This window comes from Scyliorhinus torazame, chromosome 17 (genome assembly GCF_047496885.1).
Source record: "Scyliorhinus torazame isolate Kashiwa2021f chromosome 17, sScyTor2.1, whole genome shotgun sequence".
Taxonomy (NCBI): Eukaryota; Metazoa; Chordata; class Chondrichthyes; order Carcharhiniformes; family Scyliorhinidae; genus Scyliorhinus; species Scyliorhinus torazame.
Genome location: NC_092723.1, coordinates 12367250 through 12391553, shown reverse-complemented (window position 1 = coordinate 12391553; position 24304 = coordinate 12367250). Strand labels below are relative to the sequence as shown.

At 46.3% G+C, this 24304-nt stretch overlaps 1 protein-coding gene and 1 long non-coding RNA gene across 2 annotated transcripts in view; one reads left to right on the top strand and one right to left on the bottom strand.

The window, feature by feature from the left end:
- LOC140393718 (guanine nucleotide-binding protein G(i) subunit alpha-3-like) overlaps nucleotides 1-15675 on the bottom strand; it is a 55211-nt gene extending 39536 nt beyond the window's left edge. The window contains exon 1 of the mRNA XM_072480037.1: nucleotides 15271-15675. Coding sequence (XP_072336138.1) covers nucleotides 15271-15388 — 118 coding nt within the window. The 5' untranslated portion in view covers nucleotides 15389-15675. The remainder of the gene's footprint in view (nucleotides 1-15270) is intronic.
- LOC140393719 (uncharacterized) lies at nucleotides 15189-22780 on the top strand. Its single transcript, XR_011935715.1, has 2 exons — nucleotides 15189-15249; nucleotides 18952-22780. It is a non-coding gene; the product is annotated as an uncharacterized lncRNA (long non-coding RNA).
- Nucleotides 22781-24304: the final 1524 nt, after the last annotated feature.

Below are 24304 nucleotides of genomic sequence, written 5' to 3'. Positions count from 1 at the left end.
GTTTTCCGTGATCCTACCTGCCAAATACTTCTCATGTCCCCTCCTTGCTCGTCTTAGCTCTCTCTTTAGATCCTTCCTCGCTACCTTGTAACTATCCATCGCCCCAACTGAAACTTCACACCTCATCTTCACATAGGCCTCCTTCTTCCTCTTAACAAGAGATTCCATTTCTTTGGTAAACCACGGTTCCCTCGCTCTACGCCTTCCTCCCTGCCTGACCGGTACATACTTATCAAGAACACGCAGTAGCTGATCCTTGAACAAGCTCCACTTATCCAGTGTGCCCAACACTTGCAGCCTACTTCTGACCTGCTTTTTCCCATAGATTTGTAAGCTTCTGGCATTTGTTCATATGCACTTAAAATTGCTTTTCTCACCTCTGTGCTGTATTTTCTATCATCTATGTTCATTATATTCCCTAGATATCTCCTCTGATAGTGATGCAAACACTCATTAGCTCTACCGACCAACCTGTTTGAACCAATAGTCGCCACATGACTTTTGGCCAATTTAATTGCTTAGCCACTTTCTCAAATGAGATTAAAAAACGCTTCCATATCTCTCATCAAATCTTGACAGTGCTTGAATATATTAAAACATATCCCCGCCAGACTTTTGACTAGGAGGGGTTACTCCTTCCTCTAGACTCCCCTCACTGTGTACCTTTAACTCCAACATTTTAAATTGATGCTCGCCTTTCCTTTCGAACTCCCTCTCCTTCATTTCCATTTTGTAAAGTTCAAATTTTCTCTCTTTACTCTTTCCCTTGCCTCTCTCTTTCTTTTGCCAGAGCCTCTCTTTTTCTTCTGCCATTGCCACTCTTTTTTCCCCTTTTCTGCCCCCTCTCTTTCCTTTACTTTTAATTCCAATTCAAGTTGTCTCATTTCTTTGTAATCTTGCAACTTGTTTTATTCGTAACAGCATCCAGCCAAATCTAATAATGAGACTCTGTCTGTCTCTGGTAAATTTAAACGCTGAGCTATCGCTTGAATTATGATCCACCTTCCTCCCGCTTCAGGTGAAATCAATTGCAGCTTGTCCACCAAAACAAAAAGCTTTGTTTTAACCAACCAGAATGACCTCTCCCACATCCAGGAAACTCTTAGCCACATGCAAGAGCCATTTTACCAGTCACTCCTTATTTAAACTAACCGAATGCAACTGACAAATAGGGATTATTTGTATTAAAACAAACTTTATTATTAACATAGGATTAACCCCATTAACATCCAAGGAAAAACAGATTTTAATAGTTAAACAGTTCTTTAAACAAGAAAGAAAAGTCTTTGAGCTTACTTTCCATCTACTTCTAAAATTTTAATTAAGCAAAGTCCACATACAGGTCAAATGCCACTTATTGATAAAGGTAACACCTTGTGGCTTACAGATTTATTCACAAAGTCCTTGCAGAAAAACTTCACTAGCCTGAGAAACGCAACCTATTTCCTCAGAACCCAGAGCAGAACTTTAAAAATCCGACATATGGCAGGGCTGAAAAACAGGCCCAACCCCTCCCATGAGTGACTTCACAGCCTGCCTAGCTGTTAACCCCTTAATCACAGTTTTGGCAGACATATAATCTGGATACCTCAACCAAAGTTATTTAATAACGTTACTGCAACAGACATATAATACAATACATATAAACATTTCCTACATTCATCCCAATAGGTTAACATTTATTTTCTGGCTTACTTTATACACCATTGCCATGTTGGAGTACCGATTGCCTGAACAAGTACACACAATGCTGACTACTAGATTAGCTTTGACCAACAAGTCTCTCTTCACGGACAGGTAGTTAGTGCAGCATGGTAGCACAATGGTTAGCACTGTTGCTTCACAGCACCACGGATCCGGGTTCGATTCCCAGCTTGTGTTACAGTCTGTGTGGAGTCTGCACGTTCTCCCTGTGTTTGCGTGGGTTTCCTCGGGGTGCTCCGGTTTCTTCCCACACCGCCTGAAAGACGTGCTTGTGAGGTGAATTGGACATTCTGAATTCTCCTTCAAATGTTCCCTAACAGGCGCTGTAGTGTGGCGACTATGGGGTTTTCACAGTAACTTCATTGCAGTGTTAATGTAAGCCTACTTGTGGCATTAACAAAGATTATTATTTTCAGTAACCTGTCCATAATGATCGTATTTAATTAATAGAGTTGCAATTACCCCACAAATCCATAGGATTTGTCTTCTGCTTCCAACAAACAGTAAGCAACACAACTTAAGATCTTGTTCTAGATATAAACTAAAATACAGCAGTTAAAGAATTTCATTGTGCGAAGCGTTAAAAGTTGATTAAGTAAATCATACTGAACCGCAAGAGATTTAGTAAATCTCAATACTTTGTCAGACCACTGACAGTTATGAATACAGCAAAGTCCTTTCTTCCTAGCCACCCTATTACATAAAAAATTGAGAATTTTAACTTGGATTGCTAGGAACTTTCAAACCATTTATTCCATGTCGAAGCTGCAGGAGACAAAATAAATTATATGATTGCTTTATATCAAGAGTTATTTTAAAGGGGCAATTTAGCACGGCCAAAAAATTACTGCAGATGCTGGAATCTGAAACCAAAGAGAAAATGCTGGAAAATCTCAGCAGGTCTGGCAGCATCTATAGGCGGAGAAAAGAGCTAAAGTTTTGAGTCCAGATGACAAGGCTAAAAAGACAGAGAAAGTGGGAAATATTTATACTGAGGAGTGAGAATGAAAGATGAGCCATAGTCACAGAAACCCAGGAAAACGGGGTGCTAATAGCCACAGAAACCAAAGGGAAAGAGTGCTAATGGCAGTCCCCAGAGAGAACAAAAGGTGTGAAAGGCCAAACAGCAGAGAAACTACAGAGGATAAACAGTGACAGATATAGATGTGGGGGAGGAAAAGGGGGAAGCAAAGGGGATAAAGGGTAAAGGAAAGATGGATAAGATGGGGGGGGGGGTAAATATATATAAAGAAAGACAAGAAAGAAATGGTAAAAGATAGTTAAAATGAAATGGGATAAAAACAAATGGGTCGAGTTGGGGTAGCTAATCATCTGAAGTTGTTGAATTTGATGTTGAGACCGGACGGCTGACACTTTCTTTTAGAGTTTTAATCCAACAGAAAGGAGAAGGGAAGGCCAGGGATGACTTTGTAATTTAAAGTTCTGCCTCCAGTTTGTGTTGAGCTTCACTGGAATATTGCAGCAGGCCAAGGACAGACATATGAGCAGGGTCTTGTGTTAAGATGGCACACAACGGGAAGGTCAGCGTCCTGAATGCGCACAGACCGAAGGTGCTCAGCAAAGCGATCACCCAGTCTGCACTTGGTCTCTCCAATATAGAGACGGCCACATTGGGAGCAGCGAATGCAATAGACCAAATTGAAAGAGGTGCAAGTGAAACGCTGCTTAACCTGGAATGAGTGTTTTGGGCCTGGGATGTTAAGCATGGAAGAGGTAAAGGGGCAGGTGCTACACCTTCTGCAATTGCATGGGAAGGTGCCATGGGTGATGGGAGAGGTGTTGGGTGGAGGAGTGGACCAGATTATCTCGGAGGGAACGGTCTTTGCGGAATGCTGACAGAGGGAGTGAAGGGAAGACGTGTTTGGTCGTGGCATCACGCTGGAGTTGGTGAAAATGACGGGAGGATTATGCTTTGCATACGGGAGTTTATCTAGCCAGGGAGTATACCAGTTACCAGCAGTGATATCACAGAGCAAATATATTTCTCTGCCCAAAGTAGCTGAAAATGTAAACCAGTAATAAAGAAAGTAATTAGAGTGGTAATGCTGTACCATGTGACACTTTCTTTTAGAGTTTTAATCCAACAGAAAGGGGAAGGGAAGGCCAGGGATGACTTTGTAATTTAAAGTTCTGCCGTTAACAAAATTTGTAAGCTCTTGGTGACACGGAGACAATCATTCTTTCTGCTAAGATGCCCGGTGATGGCAATTATAAAAGAACATTTACATGTGACTCCGTTGCAAAGAGAGGGGACACGTGTTAATGGTGTTTCTCTCTCCACAGGCTGCCAGTCCTGCTAAGTTCATCCAGCATTTTCTGTTTTAGGTTTTTCTTGTTTTTGCAGGGACTGTGAGCAAATATTTCTAGTGGAACTTGAAAGCCACAAGTAAAGGGACAAATTTCTAATTTTACAGTAAGCTTAAAAAAATGTAGTAATAAATTCTGATTGTTGATTTATATTGAGAATGTAGAGTAGAAAGCTACTACATACTTAACCTCCCTTATATTGCTCAAAATACATGGTTACTAATGTTTTCTAATTAAACTACGATCAAGGAAATACAATCACGCAAGCGTTAGAGGAAAAAACAACACTTATAGGAACTGTGCTTTTATAGGGAATTGGATAATTGAGAGGACCCAAAACATTGGTGTATTTCTGTCTCCTTGTGTTTCCAACTCAATTTTAGAATGAGTCATTCAACAGAAAAAAACCCAGAAAAGAAATTCCAGTGAAATATTTGAAGGACTTTTCCATATCAGACAAAACAAGAATTACTTACTAAATTGAGTAAACAATAAGTCTTTGATCCAGTTTAATATTTAAGCCTGAGCAGAATTCAAAAACTTTGGCAGAGACATATAAAAATGGCACTAGTTCAGTTGACGCTTCTGCATCCCACCCATTTTCCATTACACTAAAGCAACTAGAAAAGATTTGCTATTGCCTGTTTATCACCTCAGCCCAAACTGCATGTTCCACCACCATTTTAGAAAAGGTCTGATTATACCTCACCAGAGGTTTCCCTCTAGTCCCTTTAAATTCAAGAGGCTGCATTAATTTTGATCCAATATCTGTTGATTGAAGTCACTTGTTCTTCACTAACATCAACAAGACACAACCATCTTTTATAAAAACAGAAAATGGCGGAGAAACACTCAGCAAGTTTGGTTGTATATCTGGAGAGAAAAACAGTTAACTTTTTAGGTCATCTGAAAAGTCAAAAGAACTGAAACATTAATTTGTCCCCTCGCCACTGACACCGCCAGACTTTTCAGTATTTCCAGCATTTGCAGTTCTTTCTATTACATATGTACTGGCTCGGTCAACTATGTAGCTAAGTGGCCAATTCTCTTTATCCTGATTTGTGCATATTTTAATTCTCATTGCAAGACATCAGTAGTTACATGCTTAAATACACTTTATACAAAGAACTAAATTTCCTCCTTCCCCACACACCTTTCCTCCTTCCCCACACCCCTCCTCTTCTTAATATTTCCCCTCTGTTCCTCAAAATGTTGACTATGTATAGTTCCTAACCCTAATACTGCCCAACACTACCGCGGCTGACATCAGCTAACTCAACACAGGCATTCAATAAAACCCACTGATAAGCTGAAGAATTATACACAAGTTTCTCCCTTGTGCTTCCCATCAGACATCAAAATATTGTGCAATACATTAGAAAATCAAACTTGGCATTATCAGACAGATTGGGCGCGATTCTCCATTCCCACGCCGAAGTGGCCGCGCCGTCGAGGTTCACGACGGCGCGAAACGGCCCCGGTCCCGACCGATTCAGGCCCTGACAATGGGCTAGGATCGGGGCCGCGTCATCTACACGCGCCAGGCCTTGTCGCCCGCGTAAAAGCGGCGCCGCATAGATAACGCGGCCGGCGCCGCATAACGGGCGTCATCCGCGCGTTGGCCAGTGCCAACCCACGCATGCGTGGTTGCCGTCCTCTCTAAGTCCGCCCCGCAAGAAGATGTCGGACAGATCTTGCGGGGCCGCAGAAGGAAGGAGGTCCTCCTTCAGAGAGGACGGCCCGACGATCGGCGGGCACCGATCGCGGGCCACCCCACATCTGAGGTACACCCCGGTGCAGGATCCTCCCTCGCCCCCCCGCAGGCCGCCCCCCCCAGCGTTCACGCACCGCTCACGACTGCAGCGACCAGATGTGGATGGCGCCGGGGGGAACCTGCCGTTTTGGCCTGGCTGCTCGGCCCATCCGGGCCTGAGAATAGCAGGGGTGCCGGAGAATCGCCATTTTCGGTGTCTCCAGCCTGCGAAACTCGACCGGGCCGTTCCCGCCGCTTGGGAGAATCACGGGAGGGCCGCGGGAGGGCGTCGGACCGGCGTCCCGGGAAATTTTGGTGCCCCAGGCGATTCTCCCAACAGGCAATTCTCCCAACCGGCGTGGGAGTGGAGAATCACGCCCATTGTGTCTATTCAACCAACAGTCAGACAATTTGCACCAAATATATTCCATCAGCTTCATTAAAAATGTATCCTCCAGGCTTTTACCTGGTAAAATACGCTATTGTGCAAGCATTTAATTTCATATTTAGGTCTGTCCAAACTGTGAACTCTTGCATTGCTGCTTTAAGTCCAGATCACATGTCTCACCAGAATAATGCTGTTCCAGTGTCGAACTGAACTGACTGGCCTTAAACGAGGAGGAAATGAATACTTCCACAAATTTGTCACATATTAAGTTGTTTTTTGAAAATTAAATGCAGAGAGCTGTATACCAAATCTGCATCTGTATTTCCTTCCCTTTAAGGCCTGGCATAGGTAAAAGGAAGACACAAATATGGCTTTGACAGCCCAAAAATAATTCATGTCCCCCCCGTGGGTTTGTATGATGAGGTTCATTCCTCTGCTCATGAATTTAACGATTTGATTGATCACTGCACTGAATAGAAAGGAGAACAGTCTAAACATGTTGCAATGAATGAATGAGACCCTCAGTTATAATCTAAAATGGTTGCAAACCTTATCAACACCTGAAAATGTAAACAGGTTGAAAATTCAGAATGAAACATTAGTTTAAGGATTAGAGGATCAGTAGGCTACATAAATGTCATTTCTAAACTGTTTTCATCATATAGCTAGCAAAAAGAAAATGTGAAGAAAGAAAGCCAAATGGAACGATTAAAAGGAATGTTACATCCCAACAGCAGGTTCTATTTATAGTATAGTCACTGCAATTTAATCTTTCAGCAAGGCCATTTCAACAACTGAAATTTAAAAACATAAGAATTATTGGCCCAACACTCAGCATTCTATCCTACTCCCTCATTGCTAAAGACAGAATCTGTAAGTAATTTTCTTGCATAGACATAACTGCTATGACAACGCTACATAATTAATTTCCTTTGCCTATTCAAAAAGCAAAATTATCAGACTTCAGAATACAGTAGCAGCATTAATTAAAATGCTCGTGCATTAATGACATCTCCAAAGTTTAACTTTATTCAAAAGGTTAACTGATTAAATCAAGGTAGTCATTTTATTCAAAAAATTTAATATTGCTGAAAAGAGTGACATGTTGCTGAAGCTCTTTGTTGTGGGGGGCCTACAATTGCCAGTTGATTGCCTCAGCCAATCAGAATCAACTTGCCAACCAATAGAACCATAGAATTTCCAGTGTAGGAGGCGGCCATTCGGCCCATCAAGTCTGCACCAACCCTCTGATCGAGCACCCTGCCTACCCCCCCCCCCCCCCCCCCACTATTCCCACTTAACTTGCACATCTTTTGAACCCGGGTCCCTGGTGATGTGAGACATCAATGCTCACCACTGCACCACTGTGTCAGCAACCTTTTCTCTTGTAGCATAAATTATGACCATTTGAAATTTGACATTCTTGCATTTGTCCTGATGAGTGCAAGACGAGAAGTTTTCGCAACATTTGTCTCTTTTCAGCAAAAAATCTAAGGTGATCATCAATGTGGCTTTGATGACAAACCAGTCAGGATCCTAAGCAGTGGAGTCAAAAAGCAGAAATACATTTGCACTATAGAGCCTTGAAAAATAAACAAAATACAGCACAAACATTTGGCTCTTCACATTGTGCTGGCCAAAAACAGCTAGCCAGCCCAATCTCACTTTCAAGCTCTTGGTCCAAAACTCTGAAGGTTACAGCACTCCAAATGCACAGCCAAACATTTTTTAAATGCAATGAGTGCTTCTACCACCCTTTCACCCTCTGGGTGAAAACATTTCTCGACTCCACTCTAATCCTTCTGCTAATTACTTTAAATCTATGCCCCCTAGTTACTGATCTTCTGTAAAGGAATCAATGTCCTTCTTTTTCACACCATGTGGATGCACAAAGTTTTATACACCTCAATTTAAATCTCTCCTGTCTACTCTGTTCCAAAGGAAACAACTCCAATCTATCCAATCATTCCTCCTATCTGAAATTTTCCGTTTCTGACCAAGTCATAATTTCTTCTGCATCCTCTCCAATGTGATCACATCTTTCCTGTAATGCAGTGGCTTAGAACTGCAGTACTTTAGCTTTGGCCTTAATGTTGTATACAGCACTAGCATGACCTCAGCTATTAAAAGTATCCTATATTTTTTTAAAATTCATTTATGGGATGTGGGTGTCGCTGGTTCGGCCAGCATTTATTGCCCATCCCTAGTTGCCCTACAGAAGGTGGTGGTGAGTTGCCTTCTTGAACCGCTGCAGTCTTTGAGGTGTAGGTACACCCACTGTGCTGTTAGGGAGGGAGTTTCAGGATGTTGCCCCAGCAACAGTGAAGTAGCAGCGATATATTTCCAAGTCAGGGTGATATATGACTGGAGGGTAACCTCCAGGTGGTGGGGTTCCCAAGCATCTGCTGCTCTTGTCCTTCTAGATGGTAGTGGTCGTGGGTTTGGAAGATGTTGTCTAAGGAACCTTGGTGAGTTCCTGCAGTGCATCATGTAGATGGTACACACTGGCTGCCATTATTCGTTGGTGGTCGAGGGTTTGAATGTTTGTGGAAGGGGGAGAAATCAAGTGGGCTGCTTTGTCCTCGATGGTGTCAAGGTTCCAATAATAATAATTGTTATTGTCACAAGTAGGCTTATATTAACACTACAATGAAGTTACTGCGAAAAGCCCCAGTCGCCATATTTTGGTGCCTGTTCGGGTACACAGAGGGAAAATTCAGAATGTCCAAACTACCTAACAGCACGTATTTCGGGCCTTGTGGGAGGAAACCGGAGCACCCGGAGGAAACCCATGCAGACACAGGGAGAACATGCAGATTCCATATAGACAGTGACCCAAGCCCGGAATCTAACCTGGGACACTGAAATGAAATGAAAATCGCTTATTGTCACAAGTAGGCTTCAATTAAGTTACTGTGAAAAGCCCCTAGTCGCCACATTCCGGCGCCTGTTCGGGGAGGCTGGTACGGGAATTGAACCGTGCTGCTGGCCTGCCTTGGTCTGCTTTAAAAGCCAGCGATTTAGCCCAGTGTGCTAAACCAGCCCCTGGAGCTGTGAAACAACAGTGCTACCCACTGTGCTACCGTGCCGCCCAACCATGTAACCGGCATAGCCCATCTTCATGGCAATGTGGCTTGATTATTGGGCTTTCCAAAACGAAATGGTAATGAAATATCTTCTAACCCCCAAACACCCTTGAGTGTTGTTGGAGCTGCATTCATCCAGGCAAGTGGTATTCCATTACATTCCTGACTTGTGCATTGTAGCTGATTGACAGGCTTTGGGTGGGTCAGGAGGCCAGTTACTAGTAGGATTCCTAGTCTTTGACCTGCCTGGTAGCTACAGTATTGTGGCTAGTCCAGTTCAGTTTCTGATCAATGGTAATCCCCAGGATGTTGATTGTGGGGATTCAGCACTGGTAATACCATTGAATGTCATGGGGATATTGTACAGGTCTTGCTGCATTTAGACATGGACTGCTTCATTATCTGAGGAGTCACGAATGGTGCTAAACATTCTGCAGTCATCCGCAAACATCCCTGCTTCTGACCTTATGATGGAAGGGAGGTTATTGATGAAGCAACTGAAGGTGGTTGGGCCTAGGACACTACCCTGAGGAACTCCTGCCGTGATGAACTATATACTTTCTTAACCACCTTATCTTCCTGTCTGTTTACCTCGAGAGATCAGAGGATATGCTGATCCCTCTGCTCCTCTAAACATTGCAATATCGTGCCATTTACAGTGTATTCCCTTGTCTTGGTTTCCATCTTCATATTTCTCCAGATTAAAATCTGTTTAACTCTTTGCTCTCCAACTGACCAGCCAATTGATATTTTCCTGGATCATACAACTTTCTTCCTCACTATCAATCACTTGTCCAATTTTTTTATAAGTGTTTAATCACGCCCTGCATTTGAGACTACCTTATTAATATATATACGCCATAAAAAACAAGAGACCTGATACTGAGCCCTGAGTGAGGTTCGCCCATTTGGTCATAAAACATATTCACATCAATCCAATGGTTCCCTGCAACCCCACCATACATACTAGGACCCATTTCATAATTAAATGAAATGAAATCGCTTATTGTCACAAGTAGGCTTCAAATGAAGTTACTGTGAAACGCCCCTAGTCGCCACATTCCGGCACCTGTTTGGGGAGGCTGGTACGGGAAGGCAGCATCTTGCATACAGCGGATACATAGGGGGAAACTAAATGCTCAAAATGTAAACAGAAAAATATTGAAAGTACATAGCCGGTCAGTCAATAGCTAAAGAGCAAAATAAGATAGATCAAAGGTAGGCATAGACCCATCATCAGCCATGAATTCCCCAGGCAAAATATTAATTGTTCTCATTCATATGCTTGCACACCGACCACATATTTCTAACACTTTTTATAATCTGCCCCCCAAAAAATCTGCCACTCCTCCTATAAGATGGTTTGACTATAACATACCCTATCCTTGTTGCACAATTACTACTTTGAAAAGATCTTTCAGGAAAATTAAAGGGCATATGCAATTTCCCATAATTTCCCAGGTCTACTTTCAGCAAATCTTGCAACAGAATTATCCAACCAGCTGCAAACTTGAGCTCACTAGTTTAAAACACATTAATTGCCAAATTTTACTGAACCCCACATCAGGAATATAACGTGCGTCTAATGCAGAGGTACTCCAATGCATTGTTCTCACAATGAACACTAAGGAGTGCTTAATTGGGTTGGTTTTAATGCAAAAGCACAGACCCAAAATCCCCGATAGAACAGTGCATTGGAGGGTATAAAATTTTCCCAAATCCACATACCAATCTGAGACCACATTGTCCCCATCTGGCAACATTTACCCACACCGACTATTAAGCTGACCAAGACTCCCACGAGGGAAAGGTACCCAATTTCAAATCTTTAAAGTTGCAGCCGGCATCATCAGTGCCGCAATAGCATTTTGCCTCGTGTTGAAAAGATCTGCAAGGGTCCAGAAGACACAGTAAATTAGAAAATAAACTTTTACATGGAATCCTTATGGGCCAAAAAGGGTAGCAATCCCCTTGTTGGCCTTAAAAAGAAACTTAGATTTTCACTTCTCCTGGTTCCTACTCCACCGATGGATATTATTTTCAGTTGCTTTGCTGGATATTGTCCCCAGCGGTGAGTAAACCACTGTAAACAATTTTCCTTTGCCGCCGCTGGTAGTGATGTCACTGTAACTGTCTTTGGGTGGGAATTAGTTTTATGGTATTCAAATGAGGCAAGGGAAAGAAAATGTTCTATGTCTCATCATCTGGATGGTCAGATGGAAATCAACAACCTCACAGGGATATGCCCTGTGATGGCCACAAAGTTTCAAAGTAAACGGTTCACTGTCAAGCTTTATTTGGTGATTGGTCAGAAAATAAGAGCTATTTTAGATGATCCTGGAAACGTAAATGGTTAGACAAACGTTATTATTTAACCACCATGCATCATACGTAAGGACTGGATCAATCACATCTCAAAAACTATTATTTACTGCCTGAAGGTTTTAAATAGCTATTCTTAACAGGCCCAAGTCCTAATTAAATTTTTTCTCAGCAGCACTTCCTCACTGTAGCATAGTGATTAGCATTGTGGCTTCGCAGCGCCAGGTTCGATTCCCTGCTGGGTCACTGTCTGTGTGGAGTCTGCGCGTTCTCCCAGTGTCTGCGTGGGTTTCCTCCGGGTGCTCCGGTTTCCTCCCACAGTCCAAAGACGTGCAGGTTAGGTGGATTGGCCATGCTAAATTGCCCTTAGTGTCCAAAAGGGTTAGGAGGAGTTATTGGGGATAGGGTTGAAGTGAGGGCTTAAGTGGGTCATTGCAGACTTGATGGGCCGATTGGCCTTCTGTTCTATGTTCTAAATCAATGAGAGCCCTGAGCAATGAATTTCCTTGTTACTGCAATTTATTCATCTGATTCAGTTTTAGGTTTCATTCATCCTCTAAGGTAAACTGGCAAAAAAGTTGGGATGGGACATGGCTGCAGCTGTGATTCACAACTGGATCTTTTTGTTTCCAAGTACCGCGTTTGGTAGGCTAACAACGGACCAGTGATATCTTATAAATCCTGTTCAAATTACCGGACCAAAATCCACTCCACAGTTACGAGACAAGACAGTACATTTGCAAATGGCAGCTATAGCTAGGCCTAGCCCAATCTATAGTCTTTGCCAGTTTATTTCCTTCAAAATATGAGCCTGGGCTATGTACACTTTCCCCATTACCCAGACAGCAAGCAGCAAAATCTCTTCAACCATCCCCTCCCCCAACACCAAGATGCAACCAAACCACCTCAGTCCTCCCCTCCGCCTCCCCCAATCAATCAATGGCTAAGGAAATCCTCAAACACCCCCCCAGTGGATGAGTAAACCCTCAAACCCCAAACCCACCCTCCACTTCACATTAGAAAATGGATACATTTCCCACACCCAAATCAATGCGTTGGTAACCCCACATCAGAGTGGAAAGCTCCCCCCCACCCCTGATGGGTAACCCTCCCAGCCAAACACTTCAGAGTCCCTCACCAGCATGCACACACATCAGAGAGGGAAAACCCCAACCAACCCCCACAAGAGGGTAAACACTACCCACCCCCACACAGATGGGTAAACCCCACCCACCCGCCACACACAGATAGGTAAACCCCACACACAATGGGTAGCGCCCCCCACCCACCGATGGTACAACCCCTCACCCACAGAGGGGGTGAAACCCACCCTCCCTCCCACAGAGGGGGTGAACCCCACCCTCCCGCCCACAGAGGGGGTGAACCCCACCCTCCCGCCCACAGAGGGGGTGAACCCCACCCTCCCGCCCACAGAGGGGGTGAACCCCACCCTCCCGCCCACAGAGGGGGTGAACCCCACCCTCCCGCCCACAGAGGGGGTGAACCCCACCCTCCCGCCCACAGAGGGGGTGAACTCCACCCTCCCGCCCACAGAGGGGGTGAACCCCACCCTCCCGCCCACAGAGGGGGCGAACCCCACCCTCCCGCCCACAAAGGGGGCGAACCCCACTCTCCCGCCCACAGAGTGGGCGAACCCCAACCTCCTTCCCACAGATAGGGTGAACCCCAACTTCCTTCCCAGAGTGGATAAACCCCACCCTCCCTTCCAGAGTGGATAAATCCCACCCTCCCTTCCAGAGTGGGTAAACCCCACCCCTCCTCAGTGGGTAAACCCTCCCAGGAGGTAAAAACCACCCCCAGAGTGACTAAGCCCCTCACCAGCCACAAAGGTAAACTCCACCCACAGTGGGTACACCCCCCCCCAGAGAGTGGGTACACCCCCCACCCACAGACAGAGTGGGTACACTGCCCCCCCACAGACAGAGTGGGGACACTGCCCCCCCACCGACAGAGTGGGTACACTGCCCCCCCACCGACAGAGTGGGTACACTGCCCCCCCCACAGACAGAGTGGGTACACTGCCCCCCCCACAGACAGAGTGGGTACACTGCCCCCCCCACAGGCAGAGTGGGTACACTGCCCCCCCCCACAGGCAGAGTGGGTACACTGCCCCCCCCCCCCACAGGCAGAGTGGGTACACTGCCCCCCCCCCCACAGGCAGAGTGGGTACACTGCCCCCCCAGAGACAGAGTGGGTACACTGCCCCCCACAGACAGAGTGGGTACACTGCCCCCCCACAGACTGAGTGGGTACACTGCCCCCCCACAAACAGAGTGGGTACACCGCCCCACAAACAGAGTGGGTACACCGCCCCACAAACAGAGTGGGTACACCGCCCCACAAACAGAGTGGGTACACCGCCCCACAAACAGAGTGGGTACACCGCCCCACAAACAGAGTGGGTACACCGCCCCACAAACAGAGTGGGTACACCGCCCCACAAACAGAGTGGGTACACCGCCCCACAAACAGAGTGGGTACACCGCCCCACAAACAGAGTGGGTACACCGCCCCACAAACAGAGTGGGTACACCGCCCCACAAACAGAGTGGGTACACCGCCTCACAAACAGAGTGGGTACACCGCCCCACAAACAGAGTGGGTACACCGCCCCACAAACAGAGTGGGTACACCGCCCCACAAACAGAGTGGGTACACCGCCCCACAAACAGAGTGGGTACACCGCCCCACAAACAGAGTGGGTACACCGCCCCACAAACAGAGTGGGTACACCGCCCCACAAACAGAGTGGGTACACCGCCCCACAAACAGCAACAGAGTGGGTACACCGCCCCACAGAGTGGGTGACTCCAGACCCTCTTCCCCCTCAGAGTGGGTGATGCCACTCCCCCTTCCCCGAGTGGGTAATGCCACCCTCCATCACCCGCAGTGGGTGACGCCACCCCCTTCCACGAGTGGGTGATGCCACCCCGCATCACCCGCAGTGGGTGACACCACCCCCCTTCCCCCTCAGAGTGGGTGATGCCACCCCCCCTTTCCCCTCAGAGTAGGTGACGCCACACACCCCCATCCCCCTCAGAATGGGTGACGCCCTCCCCATCCCCCCCAGTGTGGGTGACGCCCTCCCCATCCCCCCCAGTGTGGGTGACGCCCTCCCCATCCCCCCCCGTGTGGGTGACGCCCTCCCCAATCCCCCACAGTGGGTGATGTCCACATCCACCTGAGTGGGTGACGCCCCCCACCCCCTCATTGTGGGTGATGCCAGCCCACTTCCCCCTCAGTGGGTAACCCCCCCCACATTGTGGGTGATGTCACCCCCCCCTTCCCCCTCAGAGGGGTGACGCCACCCCCTTCCCCCTCAGAAGGGTGACGCCACCCCCTTCCCCCTCAGAAGGGTGACGCCACCCCCTTCCCCCTCAGAAGGGTGACGCCACCCCCTTCCCCCTCAGAGTGGGTGACGCCACCCCCCCCCCCATCCCCCTCAGAGTGGGTGACGCCACCCCCCCCCATCCCCCTCAGAGTGGATAAGGCGGCCATCTCCTGTCCCTCTCTCTGACACCCCCCCCCCCCCCCCCCCGCGGAAAGGTGACGGTCATCAGCCTCCGAACTGACCAGCCAGCTCTGACCCCCCCCCCCCCCCGCCCCCCCCCGGGGATCGGGATGACCACTAGCCGGTGTGTGTTCAGGTAAGTTGTTCTTCCTCTCACCCAGCAGCAGAAGTTTGACCTCCCGGGACGATTTCTCGCCGTCCTCCTTCAGGTTGCGGTCGATCATTTTGCTCCGGGCCATTGCCGCCTTGTCCTCGGCGCTCATGGTGCAGCCCATCGCGGCAGGCGAGCAGGAGCCGAGCCCCCGGGGGCTGGGGATCGGGGAGGGAGCGGAAGGAAAATCCCCTCAGAGCGGGGGGCCCAGCGGCTCCGGGGGGGGGGGGGGGGGGGTGGAAACACCCCAAAAAAAACCTCCCTCACAGTCGGCGCGGGGGGGGTCGAGAGAGTTTAATATCTTCTTCTCGGCTAACTCATTCACAAAGAGAAAGCCTCGAGACACACGGAGAGTCTGAGGAAGTTTTCTTTCAACCGCCGCTCGCCAACCGTTAGCGATTCAAAACTCCGGAGGGGGGGGGGGGGGGAGGGAGCGGTCTGCGCGAGCCTGGGAAACCGGAAACCCGCCCATACCGGCCGGAAGCCCGCGCAAGGCCCGTCGGGAATTGTAGTCCGTCCCGCGGGCTGGTCCCAGCAGGGGGAGGGGGAGCAGGGAAGAGGCTGGGTGGCAGTACAACAACAATGTGGGGGAGGCTGTGTGTGTGTGTGGTGCAGCGGGTAGACACCAGCCCCGGGTTCGAGTCCCAATGCTGGGTTGGTAACGCGGCCAAAACACATTCGACTGTCGCCCACCCTGCCAATTCCTTCCAACGCACAAGCAGTAAGAGCGGGCACAGTAAGAAGTCTTACTTCTGAGAGTGGGAGCGACTCAGCTGATGAAGGAGCTACGGTCCGAAAGCTAGTGATTCCAAACAAACCCGTTGGACTTTAAACTAGTAGTTGAAAGAGTGTGCTCACCTCAGCCCAACGCAGCTCCACACCATGGCAATCTTTGGTTGGGAAGAGTGGGAAAGACATCCTGGACAACCATGCTTGTTGCAATGGCGCCGCCCAAACTATAAGCCTCTGGCGGCAGGCTAGCGACCTGTTCCAGGGAAGAAAAAGTCTCTCTTATGGGAAGAGACAAAAATCTACCTTGTGCACCGTTGGTGCGGGTGGGCGGCACCGTAGCACAGTGGTTAGCACTGTTGCTTCACAGTGCCAGTGTCCCAGGTTCGATTCCCGGCTTGGGTCACTGTGCGGAGTCTGCACGTTCTCCCCGCGTCTGCATGGGTTTCCTCCGGGTGCTCCGGTTTCCTCCCACATGTCCTGAAAGACATGCTGTTAGGTCATTTGGACATTCTGAATTCTCCCTCCGTGTACCCGAACATGTGAATGTGGCGACAAGGGGATTTTCGCAGTAACTTAATTGCAGTGTTATGTAAGCCTACTTGTGACAATAAAGATTATTATTATTAAAAGAGAACTTCCCTCGTTCTCACTCAGAAGCCAGTGAACCGTTGAAATTCTCTATCCCCGGATGTTTGTTGATGGAGATGGAAAAGATTTCTAGATTAATTTTTTTTCATTCGCCCATGGGATGTGGGTGTCGTTGGCTGGGCCACCACTTCTTGCCCTAATGTCCCCAATTTCCCTTGAGAAGGTGATGGTCATCTTCCTTCTTGAGCGGCTGCAGCCCATGTGGTGGATGAACACTCACAGTGCCAGGAAAGGAGCACCTGGACTTTGACCCCGCGGCAGTGAAGGAGCGGCAATATAGTTCTGAGTCAGGATGGTGTGTGGTTTGGAGGACAACTGGCGGTGCTCCCTTCCACCTGCTGCTCTTGTCCGTCTAAGTGGTAGAGGCCACGGGTTTGGAAGGTGCTATCGAGGGAACCTTGCTGAGTTGCACCTTGCTGCCAATGTGCACCGGTGATGGAGCAAGTGAATGTTGAAAGTGGGGTTCCAACAAAGCAGGCTTATGTTGTTCTGGATGGTGTGAAGCTTCTTGAGTGTAGTTGGAGCTGAAGTCATCCAGGCAATGGAGAGTATTCCTTCACACTCCTGACTTGTGATGGTTATTAAGGATATCAAGGCCAGGATGTGGAATAGTGCGGGGACAATGGCCTTGAGGTAGAAGATCAGTTATGATCTTGTTGAATGGCAGAGCAGGTTTAAAGGGCTGAGTTACTTACTCCTCCTAGTTCCTATGTTCCATTGGTATGGACACTTTAACAACCCCCCCCACCTAACACCGTGGGACAGAATTTGACACCGAGCCACATAATTTATTTTCTTTTACTTTCAGAAACATTGAAAATCAGAACAGGAATAGGTCATGCAGCCCATCGAACCTGCTCTGCTATTCAGTCTGATCATGGTGACCTTCTATCACAACAACATACTCTCCATACTCCTTGACGCCTTTAGAGGCGAGAGATCTATTTATTTCTTAAACATATTCAGTGACTTGGCCTCCACGGCCTTCTGTGGGAGAAAGTTCCACAGGTCCTCCATCCTCTGAGTGAAGAGGTTTCTCATCATCCCAGTCCGAAATGGCCTACCCTGTATCCTGAGACTGTGACCCCTTGTTCTATACCTCCCAGCCAGGGGAAACAACATCCCTGCATCCAGTCTGTTCAGCCCTGTCAGAATCTTATACGTTTCAATTAGATTCTCACGCTTCTAAATTTCAGTTCATACCGGCCGAGTCAATCCGATCTCTACTCAATCCTTCCATCCTTGGAATCATTCTGGTAAACCTTCGCTGCATCCCTCTATATCGTTTTTCAGGTAAGGAGACAAACTGCACACAATACCCCAGGCATGGCCACATCAAGGCCCTGTACAGCTGCAGTAAGAAATCCTTACTGTTGTACTCAGGCCTTCTTGCAATAAAAGTTTCACTTACCTTCTTAACTGCTTGCTGTACCTGCATGCTTTGCTTTCAGTGATAGGTGTACAAGGACACCTAGGTCCTTTTGTTTGTCAACATTTTCCAATCTATCACCATTTAATTAATTATCTGGATTTTGTTTTTCCTTCTGAAGTGAACATCTTCACATTTATCCACATTATACTACATCTGCAATGATTTTGACGTTGTCCACTCAATCAACTTGTCTGAATTACTTTGAAGCCCCTTGAGACTATTCATTAATTAGCTTGTAGTTGAATGAAATTAAAAAACGAATGTCGCTATAGTCACAGAGGACGCTCTCTCCTTTGACAGGGAGCTGACTGGTGGTGGTTTAACTTGAGAGTTACCACATCTCAGGTGAGGGGCAAGGGCTGAATGTAGGATCACTAGTGGTGCATTGATTGAAATCCAGGATGCTTGAGAGGACAGATTTGGAGGAGTGCAGAGATCTCAGATGGTTGTAGGTCAAGAGAAGGTTACAGAGATCAAGAGAGCATTTCCCTGGGAGGATCAGTAGGCAGGTCAGGCCAGCATTTGCAGAGAGAGAGGAAGAAAGAAAAGAACAGAAACCCTCACTTAATTTGAAAAAATGCATTTGAAATGTTGTAACCTTCAGGGCCACGAGCAAAGAGCCAGGAAGTGAAAGCAGGCTTGTTAGCTCTTTTTCAACTAGCGTGGCCATGACGGGTGAAATGATTTCCTTCTGCGTTGTACATTTTCCAATCTACCATTTCAGGTCAATGACCTTATGCCCGAACTGCAACGTGTCAGAGATATACCAGTTATTAATGTCGGGGCCCCTCCTGTTTATTCACTTTTTTCCTCTTTCTTTATTTTTGCTGTTGTCATTTTGACTCATGGATACTGAATGGACATATACCTTTAAGAGGAGCACGGGAAGAAAGGAACTCGAATGTTACAAAAGGGAACACTGTGCTAACTTTTGAACAGCAGAACCCAAATTTTTTGGCACCCAAGAGATCGGTGGGACTCTGTTCGATTGGTTGGTTGGTGGCCAATGAATACTCTGACCAGTAATAGGCAGTGATTGGATCCTGCCCATGTGGGTTAAAATTTTTTCAGAGAACCAAGGAAAGACAATTGAGTCCTGTCTGCTCAGAGGAAAGGACCTGCTCTCTTTTATCTCACTCTTTCTCCAGAAAGGCCGCATAACTATGAATCTACGGTGAACATCATTACAGACAGCAAAAATCTCAAGCCGACAGCCTACATTGAAGGAAGGTGTGCTAGAAGACCAACACATGAAACAAAGACTCTTATCCTTTTATCATTATTTTACACTCCTCTTTTCTCCTCTGTGTTTGTTTGTCTTGTGTGTGTGTGTGTGTGTGTGTAGAGTGTGGGGCGAGTTTAATTGGGGGGGGGGGTCTTAGGAATTAGACACCAGTTAACCTGTTGTATTTGCTACATCTTTAATCATAGTTATTGTTGTTAATAACATTAATTGTTTTTAAATTTATAAACCTGGTGACTGTAGTTATTGGGCAGCCAAGGGCCAAAGTCTTTGGGTGTTTTTTCTAAGAATTATTGATTAATTTCAGTTATGTTGCGACTCTGGGTCAAGTGGGGCCGGAATTGACCGCGCACTGCGCCAGCGGGTCGTAACATTAAGCAAGTACAGAGATTGAAAAGGTTTCTGAGGTTGGGGTGGACCAAATTGGATGGAGGACGTTATTAAATGATATTAGAGAGTGATTATATGACAAAGAGGATGATGGTACAAGATAGAAGTGGATGGTAATGGACCAAGTCAGTCAACCAAAGGTGGATCTAGTGAACCTGCAAATGGCAATGATCATTACCAACATCTGCTGTCTGAATAAATAGGAACCGTTGTTCTAATCTGAGATTGTTGAAGTTAAATGTTGAATTCAAGTTAAAAACTGGAGTAAGCCGTTGAATGTCTTGAACCTGTTCTGCTTTTTAATTAAATCACGTTGCTCTGTATGCTAACTCCATTGTCTTAACTCTATAATTTCTTATTATTCTTGGCTACCAAAAATGTCAATGTAAAAACTGAGAAAACACAACTGCTTGTGGAAGAGACCCTTAGGAGACAATTGAGACAACATAGGATGGGACGTATGCAAACTTACAGCTTGATGAGGGCAGGAGAGGAAATGAGGGAGAAGTTGAACAGCCATATGAACCTGAGGTAGAAGCAAAGAGGAGCCTGAGATGGGAGTGGGAGAAGTCTAAAACTGTTCTCTCCTCACACTTGACACTGAGGATGTTGTTTATCATTGAAAATATTCTGGGGTTTCCCTTAACTTTGGAGTATTCAAGGATTAGCAAGAGGAATTGCTTGTGGAGACAGATCTGACTGTGAATCACCAGGGTAATCATGTGTCTGGTTACACAAGCCTACAGCCCACAGATTGAATGATTCAAGTGTGAAAAGTATATATTGGGAACATGGGGATGTGAGTGTGCTCTTTGAGTCCATAAAGAATACAACCCCAGAGTTTTTTCAATGACAAACACCTTCCTCAGTGTCAAATGTGATGAGTGAACAGAGTGAGATCATCTCAGCCTCTTTCCCTTTCTCTTACTCTTCTTCTCTCCCAGTTCTCTCATGCTCCTATTTCTCATGTGCTTATTAGATTTTGGACACTAAAGCCTGAATTTACCGCTGGCGGACCTTCTGGTCCGGCTGACGGCGGATCCCCAGTGCATTCAGGGGTGTATTCAATGAGAAACCCCGTTGACAATGGTGAGACCAGAAGATCCTGCCACCGGCCAATGACGGGCCTTCTCCCCCTCTGCATGGTTTGCTGCGGGTTGCGTGGAAATCCCCACCCTAAATTCGGAGGATCATCTGGGAAAGTGGTATTGGAGTAGAGAATTAGCCATGATATTAATGAATTGTGGAGGAGGCTCGAGCGGGCGTATGGTCACCCCTGCTCTTGTTTCCTATGCTCTTATGTTGCCTAACCTCTTATGAAGGCAGTGGATCTTTGTGAGATTAAGCTCTGTTGGTGCCACTACACGCTCTGCTGCCGGGGCCTCCCCCAATGTATCAACTTAAAATTTGAATGGTAACTGTCGAGGAAATCACAAACGAGCCCAACCCGAGCCTCAGCCCGTATCAACGCAAGAGCATTTTACCAACACTGGTGAATGGACAAGATGAGGAGCTGGAATTGCTGATTTGAGAGTGTGAGTTGTTGTGGAGAATTATTTTGCTCTTACTGCCAGCCTAGCTAGGATCAGAAAGCATAGCAGAGGCCAGGGATGGAATTTGAGCACCTTTCAATTCATGGTTCAGTTTGGACAATATTTATCCAAAATACATATTTTTTTCACACTTCTGCAAACTCCATTTTGTCACTTCAACATTATTTAAGGAAGTTGAAGAAAGAGAAACTTTCAAAACCCAAACCACTGCAGATCATAGAGTATTACTATTAAATTAACACATTGCAAACAACTCTCATTGATAACACATCATAAAAATGATAGGCTTATATTCATAGAAGATCTTTCATGACCTCGGGATGTCTCAAACGGCTTTATAACCAATAAAGTACTTTTGTAATGTACTCACAGTTGTGGTGTCCCTGGAGCGCTCTGGCAAAGGCAGGTTGTCCAGAGAAATTCAGCAACTTCCTCCGACTCCTCCATGACAAGATTTCGGCGATAGTCCTTCACAGAGATCGAGAGTCCACGGACTGACCCCACCACCCGGAAACACCTACCAAATGTGCGGTCGAAGATGCACTCGAGGATCGGGCTCATCGGCCACGCAAGAACCCATAGAACCCATGACCAGTAATGCGGAGTTTCTTAGATGGACAGTCATACTCATGAACGAATGATCGCCAAAGAAGAAGAAAAGCAAACAACCCTCTTTGATAAGACCTCATGAAAATGATAGGCTTATATTCATGGAAGACCTTTGTCATGTGAGAGTACCTTTAAGACATGGATGTGTAAGCAATGTACCTTTAAGAAAACAGTGATGTCAGAGAGTGGGTGGAGCTGGGCTTCAGGTCAGCCATTTTGCAGGTTTTTAGTTTCAGTTTAAACAGCAGTTTGTGTGTGTCTGTGTGTTTCCAGAGAGCTGAAAGTTTGGAGGAAAAGAGCTTGGTGTGTGTATGTGTTTTGCAGTGAGCTGGATCTCTGCCATGAAAGACTATCTCTGGATCATTTGGGTGATTTAAACTTATAATAGTGAAGCCTTTAACCTGATGTGACTTTGTTTAAAGGTGTTAAGTCTCTTGGAAGTTTGAAGGAACATTTTAAGGAATTATTTACTGTTGCAATATTTTCTGAGTTATCTTTGAAGTAAGGGGTGTTACGAGATCCAATGTTTATTTAAGATGTTAAGTTGAGTTCATGGAATAAACAGTGTTTCGTGTTTAAAAACCCACGTGTCCGTAAAAAGCCGTGTGCTAGGAAAAGCAACAAATCCATTCAAGGGAGAGGTTCGTTGAACTCCATGATACATTTTGGAGTTCTGAAAACACCTCGCCCATAACACCTTTCAGGACCTCAGGATGTCTCAAAGAGTTTTGCAGCCAGTGCAGTAATGGCGTCACTGCTGTAATGTTGGAAACATGTCAATTAATTTCTTTATCAAGCAACAATAGGGTGGGTGTAGATTAGCTGTATCAATTAAAATGCAATGCAATTTACATAATGTCCTAACACAATCTCTCTGGAATGTGTAAAAATAAAGCCTTAATGTCGATACACGCTTCTTCTCTGCATCATCTGACTTCTTATCATATTTTGTGTCAACAGTTTCCGTTCTAAACCTTTGAGCACGCATTTATCATGGGAAGTGTGAATGTAGTCCTATCACTCTGATTGTGAAATATGATTGCTGCATTCCAACAATTCTTTCAAAATGCTTTCTGAATACGTTTTCACATTTGCCACCCCTGCTATTTCTCGAGAACCCAAATTTGAAAGTTCATCCATCAAGCATTTAACCAAAACTATAAAACAAAATACATGGTTTACAACAGTAAGGGTAAACATATTGGGCTGGATTCTCCAATTGCTGTCGCTGAAATCACATTTGGCGATTGGCTGGAGAATCCGTTTTGACGATGCTTTCAGATGCTCTGCCCCCTCCAAAATGGCGTCATCTGTGACCCTCGTTGGGATGACCTCAGGACGTCACCTGATGACCCTCCCCCGATGCTCCTCCCCCGATGGGTTGACTTCCGAACAGCGTGGATCACTTGTGGTCTGAGGTTTCGTCAACCTCGCGTGATGGTTGCGGACTGTGTCTAGCGGCGCCACAATCGGGGGAGGGAGCCGTTCCGCTGGCCGGGCGGGCTTCGGTGAGGGCTGGGGGGTGGCGAGGGGGTTGACAGAGGGACACTATCTGACAGGCCGGGTTTGTGCACGACCGGCGCCATGTTGTATGATGCGAGAACCACAGGTTGCCGTTGTGCGCATGCGCGGCCACAAACCCAACAGTTCGCCGTCCGTATCTGCAGGTAAAGCCGGGGGCTTTACATTATGCAGCTGCTAGCCCCCCACCGGGCGGAGCATTGGTGTGGGGAGGGCGCTGACCTTTTTCCTCGTAACACTGGACACATGCTATGGACATAGGCTCGAAATTGGGGAATGCAGCCCATTGTTTCTGTCTTTTAGGGCCTTCATTAAGTGCTTCACTTGAGAACCACATTGCGCTCTGGCAATGCAAGACTGCATTTCTAGTTCCAGACCAGTGCTTCAAATGCCCCTAAAACCCTCAGTGAACCCCCAATTTGGGAACCCCTGTATGAAGTTAGCAAAGAAGGAAGTAGATACCATCCATCTGAGCTGAGAGAAAAAGAGAAGGATGAGAAAGCTGTTTGAGAGAAGGAAGCCTGATAAGTTTACATTGGAAGTTTTCATTATAAATGTCGACATGTAAAATTTATAAGAGATTCTTTTGAAAAGGACAGTATGAATTACTTCAAAATAGGGATTGAATTACAGTTATGTGCAGCTTATGACTGCGAAGTTCGAACTTTGAAGAAGGATATGACAGTAATAGTTAAAAATTGTTGGACAGTTTTTTTCATTTCAAATCAGTTGTCTGTATAATTCAGAGATTCAGTGAACCAGCAAGGAAGTATCTTAATTCTGCTGGGAAAATGTTTTCAATGAAAGCATCATATCTATCAATATCTTTGATTATTTGATGGGAGAGTGTGGAGCGAATTTTACTTGAAGCCTTTTTGTTCGAGATAGCATTACTGTCCCCAAGTTTTAAGA